The sequence below is a fragment of the Lepus europaeus genome, chromosome 1 (assembly GCF_033115175.1).
Source record: "Lepus europaeus isolate LE1 chromosome 1, mLepTim1.pri, whole genome shotgun sequence".
In the NCBI taxonomy this organism is placed as follows: Eukaryota; Metazoa; Chordata; class Mammalia; order Lagomorpha; family Leporidae; genus Lepus; species Lepus europaeus.
Genome location: NC_084827.1, coordinates 52819523 through 52831558, shown reverse-complemented (window position 1 = coordinate 52831558; position 12036 = coordinate 52819523). Strand labels below are relative to the sequence as shown.

At 45.2% G+C, this 12036-nt stretch overlaps 1 protein-coding gene across 3 annotated transcripts in view; it reads left to right on the top strand.

Annotated features, from left to right (window-relative positions):
- DOCK4 (dedicator of cytokinesis 4) overlaps positions 1 to 12036 on the top strand; it is a 530859-nt gene that overhangs the window by 487741 nt on the left and 31082 nt on the right. For all 3 annotated transcript variants that reach the window (XM_062177670.1, XM_062177599.1, XM_062177537.1), the window contains exons 39-41: positions 6871 to 7012; positions 8291 to 8457; positions 10908 to 10994. In XM_062177670.1, coding sequence (XP_062033654.1) covers positions 6871 to 7012; positions 8291 to 8457; positions 10908 to 10994 — 396 coding nt within the window. The remainder of the gene's footprint in view (positions 1 to 6870; positions 7013 to 8290; positions 8458 to 10907; positions 10995 to 12036) is intronic.

Genomic DNA, 12036 nt, shown 5'->3' with positions numbered 1-12036 from the left:
TTTCTCCAAAATAGAGAAGTTTTCTGTAATTATTTCACTAAAAAGGCCTTCTAATCCATTCTCTCTTTCCATGCCTTCAGAAACTCCTAAGACCTGCATGTTGTGTCATTTGATAGTATCTCATACATTTCCAACACTAATTTTATTTTTCTAATTTCTTCTTTTTTTTTTCTTTTTCCTTTTATGGCCTGACTAAAATTTCCAGAGATTTGTCTTCTTCCAGAGATAGTCTTTCTTCTGCCTCTCCGAGTCTGTTGTTAAGGCTTTCCACCACATTTTTATTTGATTCATTGAATTCTTCATTTCCAATATTGCATTTGGATTTATCTTTAAAATCTCTATTTCATGGGAAAAATTTTCATTCATGTCATGTATGGATTTCTTTATTTTGTGGACTTGTTTTTGATTACTTCTAAATAATCCTACAATCAATTTTTTGAATTCCATTTCCATCAGTTCTTCAATGTCTTCATTTTCACATTCTAGTACTGCATGTTGTTGTGTTCCTTTGGGAGCATCATGTTGTCTTCCTTATTCTTGTTTCTTGAGTTTCTGTGTTTATTTTTGGGCATTTGCAAAGATATTTGTTTGTTTGTTTTCCTCCTGTGATGGATTTTATGGCTTTTATCTTTGGACTTTGTCTCTGTGGCTTTGGAAGTGTCTGCTCTGTCAGTGCACACCCAGAGGTTTGTGCCCAGGAGCTCTGTTCTGTGCTCCAGGGTGAGGGGAATGTCCAAGGTGACACTCAAGTTGGGCGTGGTAAGTCTTTTTTTTTTTTTTTTTTCCTATCAGAGGGAAGGGTTTGATCAGTTCTGTTGGCGTAGTCTCAATGCTCACTTCCTCTCCTCCAAGGAGAGTGTTCAGGTGTTCAGGTGCTAGCCTCAGTGGATGCAATATTCATCCACACTGCCATCCTCAGTGTGAGCACAGATCCCAGAGCAATGTCTCTGAGCAGGCAATCAGGGAGCCCTGAGCTTGTGGAGCTACCCACAGTGACTGCTCAGAGACCCAGCCACACCCTACGCCCTCCCACGCAGCCACAGTGTTTTCACAGTCTGTCCCAGCACAGAAGAATCCCAAAGTCACAAGCACCAGCCCCTTGTCAAGTCTCCCAGCCAAACTCAGGCATCTACTCTTGGCTGGTTGCTGGTGGAACAGATACAAGCTGGCACAGTTGTTACATATGTCCTAAATAGTGCCTGCCCTCTCTCAGCTAGTTACAGGACACCGGTGCTGGGTGGTCAAGGAGAGAGAAACATGACATCCCCGCCCTTTTCCCTCTAGGTTAGCAGGTATACTGTCCCTCAGTGAGCTCTTAGCCAGACTCACACCAGGCTCTTCCTGTACCTTTATCACCAGTGGCTTGGGCTGCTGCAGTCTGGTCTCACCTGTATCACTGGATAGATAGGCCTTCCTGAAGTTGGGGGCAAGCTGGATTCCAGTTCAAAAACAATGGCAAATTCAGAGCACTTTCTGAATGTAAAAGCCTGGGTTTGGGATGGGTGGACCTGCTAGTACTCTGAGGAGTGCACGTGGGCTGGTCTAGGTATCACAAAGAGTGAGAGGTCCTCAGGGGCTGTAGGCAGAACAGGAGGGGAGGAACCCCACAGTGGGGTACAGAGGGGGCTTTACTGCAGTCGATCCCCTTCTTCTGTTGGCACAGTCATTCAAAGTGACAGATTTTGTTTGTTGTCTTGTGTATCATACCCGAGCCTAGCTGATTCGTGATGCATAATTGCCACAGAGGTTACAGGTCATAATATTTTTACCAGCCCACAACACCTCTGATTTAAAAATTTCAGAAGAAAAAAAGAACTTTTAGGTTGAAGAAAATGTTATAACATGCTGTATGTTATGTTGTATTATACATAATGTGGATATATTTCTCTGTCTACCAAATCAGTAATACAATATATTTTTAATAATTTTTATAGAATAAAGAGTCCATGCAAGCAGAAGTACTTAGAGTCCACAAAAGTCATTAAGCATCCCCAGTCCAATCCTGAATGTTGCTGGCAAGTGCACAGGAAGTTGCTTCCCATTAATTAAAGTGTAGCATTTTTAAAAATCAGAAGCAGTTTGGGAACAATAATGTTAAAAAGAGTTTAGCAAATTGAAAACCTGCATTAGCTGATAATCGTTGTTAAAAGGTCAATTTAGAATAAATCAATATCTGTATCATCAGGTTTTTTAAAACAGCTTTTCTGGGTATGTGACATTTCCTTCTAAATGAAAGAGAAGAGTCACCCTCTGTTGGTTTCTAAAGGGCACTGCACTGTTCACATTCATAAGGCCTTACCTTCTTTAGGAAATTAGACTGTAGTCTGTTCTTTGATTTAAAAATAAATATTAACATTTAAAACTTCCTGTGGGGCCAGTGTTGTGGCATAGCACACAAGCTGCTGCTTGTGGTGCCATCATCCCATATGGGTGTAGGTTCGTATCCCAGCTGCTCCACTTTGGATCCAGCTTCTTCCTAATGGCCTAGGAATAGCAGCGGAAGGTGGCCCAAGTGTTTGGGTCCCTGCCACCCATGTGGGAGACCAAATGAAGCTCCTGACTCCCAGCTTCAGCCTAGCCCAGTACTAGCCATTGCAGCCATCTAGGGAGTGAACCAGCAGATGCAAGATCTCTCTGACTCTCTCTCAGCCTTTCCCTCTCGCTCTGTAACTCTGACTTTCAAAGTAAATAAATAAAAATCTTTGAAACTAAATAATTAAAACTTTAATTGCTTGATCAATTTTGAGCAAAGTTTTAAGCTCAGGTAAATTAATGTCTATATAATTATATGATTTAAGTGTTATTTTCCTTTCATGGAAAGTGAGTTCTTTAAAGAATACAGAAGAATTTGACCCAGCAGTTCTGCTCCTAAGTATATGTGAAAGAAAACTGGACACATGTCCATACAGAAACCTACATCTGAATGTTCAGAATAGCCCGAGAATAAAACAGGCCAGATAGCTGTTCAGAATGTAGGAAAAAAAAGGTGTTGTAGTTGTACAATGGAATGTTACTCAACAATAAAAAGGAACGAAGTACTGATCTGTGCTACAAAATAAATGAACTTTGAAAATATTATGTTAATTGAAAGAAACTAGTCACAAAAGGCCACATGGCTTAATTCCATTTTATGCAAACCCACAGAAAATAGAAAAAAGTTTCATGCTTGCCAGGGCCTGGGAGAAGAGTTTAGGGAGTGACTGCTAATGGGTGCAGTTTCTTTTTGAGGTGATGAAAATGTTCTGAAATTAGGTTATGCTGATGGTTGCATAACCCTATGAATATAATGAAAATCACTAAATTGCACATTTTAAAAAGATAAATTGGCTGTAGTATGGGAATTATATTTTGGTGAAGTCATGATTTCTTTTAAAAAATAGTATCGGAGGAAAGAAATACTCAATTCCCCTTGTATTTCCTCTTTTAAATGTTTGCTTATTCTCTTTTATTTATTTGAAAGGCAGAGTGACAGATAGATACTTCTTCCATCTGATGGTTCACTCCCAAAATGCCCACAACAGGACTAGGCTAGGCCAAAGCCAGGATCCAGGAAATCCATCTGGGTCTCCTACATGGGTGGCAGGGGCTCATGTATTTGGGCTATCACCTGCTGCCTATCTTGGTACACCTTAGCAGGATGCTGGATTGGGGCAGAGGTGGGAGTTTATCCCAGGTACTCTGATATGGGATGTGGGCATCCCAAGGGGCAGCTTAACGCACTGTGCCACAATGCCATTTCTCCTTTTAATTTCTTTTAAAATACACACACACACACACACCAGATCCAAATAGATTCCTAGTACCTTTGGATATCTATATGTTTAGATTAACTCTTGGATTTTACAAACTATACTTATGTATAAACATTATTGTTTAACTATTTCAGTTATGGGAATATTTGGGTATTTATTTGGGGACTCTTGTAATGGACAAAAAGAGATATATTGTCTTTTATTTATCCAGAAAATCTCTTGTATTTTCAATAGAATTTTCAAAATATTTCATCAGAAAATATGACCTTCTTTCCAGGATGTGAGAATCTACAACTTTTCTTGATCCTGGGAGCTCCTAGGATGTTTTCTGGGGCATAACAGGACGTGTGCAGAGTAGATGGAGCTCCGGCCTTGGCTCAGATCTGAGGCTAAATCTAGTACTCATGGAAAAGTACTTAAAGATTTGGAGCTTATTCTTCCAGTTATAAAATTGAGTCTGGGGGCCTGTGCTGTAGCGTAGTAGGTTAAGCCTCCGCCTGCAGCCCTGACATCTCATATGGGCCCTGGTTCGAGACCTGGGTGCTCCACTTCCAACCTAGCTCCCTGTTAGTGGTCTGGGAAAGCAGTTAAAGATGGCCATCCATCCACGTGGGAGACCTGGAAGAAGCTCCTGGCTCCTGGTTTCAGATCAGCTCAGCTTGGGCCGTTGCAGCCATTTAGGAAGTGAACAGCAAGTGGAAGTGAATAGCAAGTGGAAGACCTCTCTGTCTCTCCCTCTCTGTCTGTGACTCTGCTTCTCAAACAAATAAATAAATCAATCTTTTTTTAAAATATTAAAAATAAAATGGAGTTTAGGATGGGTAACTACGTCTCAAGCTTGTAAGGATGAAGTGAGATCTTTGCAACGTGTCTAGTCAATGTCTGGGCTCAACAGTTTCAAGTTCATCATCATTAAACTTTCAGAAAGAGTTTCCAAACATCTAACCAACTGATTAAGGCACTTAAAAAAAGATTTTTTTAAATTTATTTAAAAGATAAAGTTACAGAGAGAGGGAGAGACAGGGAGAAAGGTCTTCTATCCCCTGGTGCACTCCCCAAATGGCCACATGCCAGGAGCTTCTTCTGGGTCTCCCACGTGGATGCAGAGGCCTAAGCACTTGGGCCATCTTCTACTGCTTTCCCAGGCCATAGCAGAGAGCTGGATCAGAAGAGGAGCAGCCAGGACTCAAACTGGTACCCATATAGGATGCCTGCACTGTGCCACAGTGTGGGCCCCTAAGGCACCTTTTGAAAACCTGCCCATTTTCCTAGCTCTCTAGTCTACTCAAAAAATAACCTTCACCATTCTTACCTAAATGAGAGACTTCTGAACCACAGAATAATTGTGTAAGAGGGCACTGCAAAAGTTTCACAGAAAAAAAGGTATTAAAAGGTAAGTTTGGTTTAATGCGAAAAATTTTGAAATCCATGTATACAGAGGATTCCAAAAAGTTCATAGAAATACTTATTATATAAAAGTATGCATGGATTTTGAAATTTTGTGCACCAAAATTATCTTTTAATTCCATTTTCTATGAAGTTTTTGAAGTCCCTTTGTGTGTGATGTGAGATATTTATAGCAAAAAACAACAATGGGCATTTTAGCCTGTGGTTCTGATGCGTGCATTTCACATTGGAAAACCTGGATTCAATTCTACTAATGGAATCCTTCTAATGAAGACCCAAGGAGGCAGCAGTGATGACTCAGTGGTTGGGTTCCTGTTACCCAACTAGAAGACCTGGATTGAGCTCCCTGTTCCTGGTTTCAGCCCTGTCCCAGCCATAGCCATTGCAGGCACCTGGGGAGTAAAACAGCAGATGGAAACCCTCTCTCTTTCTCCCCCCCCACCCAGACAGGTAGATAGATATTTCAGAAAATTGCAAGACCCTAAAAATACCAATTCTAACTTTGGCCAGTTCTGAGGATTCCTGACTGCAGGAAGCTACGATGAGCTGCTTACAGCAGGGACATTTCTGTGTCAGTGCCTCTGAAAGTGGGAACAAAGAGGCTCTAATGAGTGAAAATGTTAAGGCTGATCTCAGTGGCCTTTTAGAAGGCAATAAAGTACATTTTTAGAGATTTCATTTACTTCCTTTTCCTCCAAATTGTGACTTTATCCACATGAGTTTGATAGCCAATTTATAAAAATAGTCTTTAACACCTGTGTTCATTAACATTTAGAGGGAACACGATTGCTTCGTTTTGTTCTTGTACTTGGGTGCTCTGAACTCAGACAGCCCTTTGCATCTCTTGCAAGTGAGCTAGCAAGAGTGAGACATTTGCCTACGTCTTTTTTTTTTTTTTTTTTTTTTTTTTGCCGTTGGTTCACCCTCCAATGGCCGCTGCGGCCGGTGCATCGTGCTGATCCGAAGCCAGGAGACAGGTGCTTTTCCTGGTCTCCCATGCGAGTGCAGGGCCCAAGGACTTGGGTCATCCTCCACTGCCTTCCCGGGCCATAGCAGAGAGCTAGCCTGGAAGAGGGGCAACCAGGATAGAATCTGGTGCACCAACCGGGACTAGAACCTGGTGTGCCGGCGCTGCAAGGCGGAGGATTAGCCTGTTAAGCCACAGCGCTGGCCTTGCCTAGGTCTTAAGGATCCTTGCCCTAAATTTTTTTTAGTTATTTATTTATTTATTTGGCAGATAGAGTTAGACAGTGATGGAGAGAGACAGAGAGAAAGGTCTTCCTTCCGTTGCTTCACCCCCCAAATGGCTGCTATGGCCTGAGCTATGCCAATCCAAAGTCAGGAGCCAGGTGCTTCTTCCTGGTCTCCCATGAGGGTGCAGGTGCCAAGCACTTGGGCCATCCTCCACTGCCCTCCTGGGCCACAGCAGAGAGCTGGACTGGAAGAGGAGCAACCGGGACTAGAACCTGGTGCCCATATGGGATGCTGGTGCCACAAGGCGGAGGATTAACCAAGTGAGCCACGGCGCCGGCCCAGCCCTATATTTTTAATTTGGGCAAATTTTCTAGCCCATTGCAGTGTGGTTTTGTTGTTCTAAGGTGGTGATGTGGAGTATGTGTTCAGTTACTGCCTGTGCCGTACTTTTTGGCTTCTCTCTGTCATTAATGTACTGAATTATTTGGTCCTGATTTTTTGTTTGTTCCACCTCCAGAATAAGGAGTTTGTGTGTCGAGGGCATGACTACGAGAGGCTGGAGGCCTTCCAACAGAGAATGCTGAATGAGTTCCCCCATGCCATCGCCATGCAGCACGCCAACCAGCCCGACGAGACCATCTTCCAGGCAGAAGCTCAGTGTATCCACACCCAGAAGGGCTGCCTGCCAGCCACTGCACGCTGGCTGCTAGCTCCCAAGCATTTTCATGCGAGGTTGTTAGAGCAGCCATGTTCTTACGCTTCCCTCTTTTGCATCAGCTTAATTTTCACGTAGCTCCTTCTCAACTGAATTTTTTATCGCGATGCCCCTTGATAAGAAACCCCTTAAAGATTCTGTGACAGAATGTTTTTCCTTTCATTAAAAGTCTTCTGTTTCTCAGCCCTCCTTTTAAAGCCCTTTCTTAGAGATGTCCCCTAGAATGATTCTTCCTCTGACACATTCTGTGGGAATGGCTTCAGTTCAATGATAACATTATATTGGCAGCTACACATAATTCACCAATTCCTTTGGTGTTTTCATTCTGGAATGAGAACAGCAAGAGAAAGAGGTACCTCAGGGTATTTTCGGGGTTCTTAGCTGTCACAACCTGGACTGCTTTTAGTAATGGCTATGTAATTCAACTCCCCTTGTCAAAACACAAACATCTGAATTGGAATTACATAGACGTTAGGCAAAGGCCAGTCACCCCAGCCCTCCTCTCTGAACCTCTCTGCCTCTTGCTAAAATAAGTGATTGTAAAGAAAATCTGAAACTCCCACTAGGAATTTTGGTGACTGTTTCAAAGCAGAAACCAAAATGCAAGAGAAGCAAGGAATTACATAAGGAAAATTTTTGCTATCCTTTTTTGAATGACAAGAGGAGGAGGTACACATACAGTAGGATACCTGTTTAATATGATTTTTGCAATATCACCTACAACTAAATAGTCTGCTCTTGAAGATCGGGAGAGTGGATACCACACGTGTGATAAGGGAGCACACAGGTACGAACGTAAGTCCTCATCACTGTTCTCCTTCCTGTCATGGCTGCATTATGAGTATTTACACGTTATCATAACAACAAGATTTACAGAGCCATGCATGCACTAAGGATGAGTGACTTTTCTCACTCAGAGTGCCTCCTGGCACCTTCATTAAAACACAGTTGGTGACATAAAAAGTCACAGACCATGGACCTTTCAAATTGACACTGTCTGAGGATCACTTGCCTAGAACTAGTTCAAGGCCTGTCGTTTGAGACTTGATTTGCTATGAAGTGAGTTCTTGGCATCTTCTTGGCAATTTTTAGACGACTTCAACTGACTGACATGGCAACCCCAGATTGTTACCTGTTCTCTTCTATCTGGCACGGCTCGCCTGGAGCCAGAACCCCATGGAGCTTGCCAATTCGGGTTCCTTCCTTGACTCTCTAATCCCAGACCTGCAGATCTACGCTGTCACTCCCATGCCAGAGAGCCAGGAGGTGCTGCAGAGAGAGGGTGTGCCGGACAACATCAAAAGTTTCTATAAAGTGAACCACATCTGGAAATTCCGCTATGACCGACCATTTCACAAAGGCACGAAGGACAAAGAGAACGAATTCAAGGTACCATGCAGTTCTCATTGCCTGCCCTCGCCTCATAGCCCGTGAGCTCCTCAGGGCACTCGGGATGATGTCAAATGATCCACGGAGGGACTCCAGAAGCCATCTGGTCTAGGGGTCCATGCTGGTCATCAGTGACAAGGGGTCATTTCTAACCCTGCAGATTTCTGGTCCCCACCCAGGAATTCTGTTCCAGGAGGAGGTCCTGAAATGAGCCTTTTTTGACAAGTCCGATGCCACTGGTCCTTTGTTCTTTGAGAACTCGGGGCTGAGCTCAGCCATTCGTTCCTGTTGAGCCCATGTCAGGGACCCTTGGGGTATTTATTTTCAGATACAGGGGAGTGCAGTGAGTGGAGAATACCTGGTGCACTGGGGCAGGAGAATCCGGAGACAAGAGAGAGCAGCTGTGTGGGCTGCTCGTGCGGTGGGTCAGTTCTGTGTGCCTGCGACAACCTGTGTTCCCCCTGCACTTTGAGCACCCTCTCCCTTCCCTCTAAGCTCTTGCTGCTTTTTCTTGTAGAACCCTGTGTAATTAGGACTTCTGAGAGGACCTGGAGGCAAAGCAAATCCTGCCTGTGTGGACGTCCTCGCTGTTAGTGGTTCCACACCTTACTAGTTCGGCATGCTCTCAGCCAGAACAGGATAAGATTTATCACAGCCCTGCTGGGGGGAAAGAGGCAAGATGGTTCAGCAGAAGAATTGCAATCCTCCCTTTCCTTAAAAACAGTGACACAGTGAGACCAGGTAGAGCCCCAGTAGTGTGGTATTCCCCACCTAAACAAAGCACAGAAAGTGAACTTGTAATTGTGGGTTCATTGTCAGTTCCCAGTGCCCCCAGAAGTAACTCCAGGAATTCTTCTTAGGCAAGAGCACTGAAGGGGAAGCAGGGGTGGTTTGGCAAAGTTATGCTGAGGCTGAATAAAGAACAGGTTATTATTATTTTTTGGGGGGGGGGGGGTTTGATGAGTTAAATACCAAGGCAAGGAGATGGTTGGAAAACACCATGGAGATATTGTTGAAAAGATCTGTGATCATTTTCTACTCCCTTCGGAATCTACATTTTTTCCTTCTGCCCTGCGAAATCAAGTAACTGTCTCGTTCATGTGTGATAGCGCTCTCCCTGCAATTGCTTCTAGTGCATGACAAGTGAGGGATGCGCAGGGGTCAGAAACCTGACCTGCTCAAAGTCACGTTCCAATTACCGGCGGATTCAGCACCAGAACTGATCCTTCTCCATTGCTTTTTTTCCACTGAACCCTTATTTCTGTGCTTCCAGCAGCCTGGAACCTGGCGCCAAACTGCCCCTCCAGAAGCCTGGCCTCCTCCACACCCACTCACCCACCCTCCCCCTCCACTCATCCACACGCAGCTTCTGCCTTCCTCTCGCCCTGCCCTTTCACAAGCTCTGTGTGCAGCTGCTTCCTGCTGCCTGCGCTGCCACCCCCTCTCCTCCTGGCAAACTCCTACTCACCCGGGGTAGCTCACGTGTCACCTCCTCCAGGAACGGCTGTCCTCCTCCCCCAGGGTGCACGCCTGCATCCCCCTGTTTTCTCCCTGCGCCTGGAGCACCCTTTCCCTTCCCTCTGAGCTCTTATTTATCTGCTGACCTTGTCACGTGGAACTCCGCCAGCTCTCGTCACAGGGGCTCTGCTACACTCATCTCACTACCTCTAGGCTGGCACCAGAGAAATCCTTCCATGTGTTGTTGCTGTTTGAATAAGTGGCATGATTTCAGGACTATTGCCGAGCTTTTTATCCTCTTGGAAACACACTTGCTTCAATAAAAAAGCTGAGTCATAGATGCTGACCCCAGTTCCCCACGGGAGACCTGTAATCGCCCACAGCTCCTGCCTGAGGCACCTGTGGTTCCACGTGGCCTGAGGGTGGTCCCCCTGGCTGTGAGACACACATCCTCCCAGGTGGCAGCCATTCCAACAGGCAAAAGCAAGTGTGGCCCTGTGGGTGAGCCTTCAGAGGGATGTGGAGGTTCGAGTGTGGGTTCATGCTAGGGCAGGGTCTGCGGGTAATCAATCTGGCTTCTGAGCTGGTCTCAGTGCCTTGCGAGGCTCGGTGTCTTCAGCTTTGAAACGAGAAGAGGGAGCCCTGTGATTCCCAACCCGCATCCTTCAGGATCTCTTCTTGTAACCTTGTGTTGACTGTCTGATACTATTCCTTTTCCCAGATTAAAAAAAAAGGCTAGAGCTAGAGGACTAAAGAGCTTATTTAAATCTGACTTTTGTTGTCTGAAGTAGGAAGTCATCTGTTCTACATAGAAAAAATTTCAGAGGGCATGCAATGGAATTATTCACATAAACTTCTACAATATTTTCCAGTGATAGTTCATGAGCGCTCGAATGAAGAGTAAAGAAAAGCTAACATTGCATGGCAGGCATCCTTCAGAGCTCAATGGCTGGACAGGCAGCTTGGAGACCTAATTTGTTTGTGTTTTGTAGAGTCTCTGGGTGGAGAGAACATCGTTGTACCTGGTGCAGAGTTTGCCCGGCATTTCCCGCTGGTTTGAAGTGGAGAAGCGTGAAGTGGTAAGGAAATCGCTCCCTCTCAGCTACCTGTCTTCACAGCTGCTCGCCCAGAGGCATGCCCTGTATTACCGACCTGTGCTTTTGATGCAAACTCCCTGAACACCCTCCTAGTTAGTGAATGCGTGTGATACCGCTGTAACCAAGGCTGTAGATGGCATCAGGATTGTACTACTGCTTCCAGCCAGAGGGAGTCCTTGAGACAGCTAAGATCACAGCATGGGAGCAAAACTACTCAGGCACTCGAGTCACAACACCTGGAATTCCAGTTCTCCTAATTATCAGAGCTGTATGACCTTCAGGGCTTGCTGTGTGCCAGGTCAGTGCTACATTTATCGGCATTATCTGATTTAATCAACACATCAAAGCCATGAAGTGTTCTTATCTCTGTTCTTCCAGTCTTTAACAAGACTTCAAAAGCCTTTGCCAGAGATCCCATGTCAGGGATAGGCTGGAACCCAGATGTTTCTGATCCTAAAGTGGTTGTGTTGACCTTCTCTAGCCTTGGCCTCCTTGTAGGCCAAAGGAGGCCCAGTGCAGTGTATAATGAACCGTAAGTCCATGCCCTGCTGGTGCAATTCCAGGTAGAAGGGGTGGCTGGTCTCCCTGAGCAGTCCTGGTTAGAGCACTGGCTGGAGACCAAGGGTCGCTGTCACTGAACCTGATCACCAGCGGAACAGGAACCCTCTGGTGGTCAAACATGCCCCCAGCACCTACGCCCACCCTGGGTATGGAGAACAGGGAGGCCTTTGCTGAAGATAGCCAGGTCAGGGGGCGACCCACCCTTTCCTCTGCTGCCCTGGAGACCGGCAGCACCTTGACACTGGCCACAGTCCTGCCATCTCACCCTATACCTTGTCCTTCCTTTGGTTCCTCCATTGTGGCCAAGGCCAACCCTCTGATGGCCATAGTCCTCTCTCCAAAAGAAAACATGCCAATTACAAAAATATAAGTTAACCCATTCCTTACTTAGGTAGCAAGCTCACTCTGTCAGTGAGTAAGAGCTCCTGCCCAAACTGGCTTTCAAGAGTGGCTTGTCCAACCC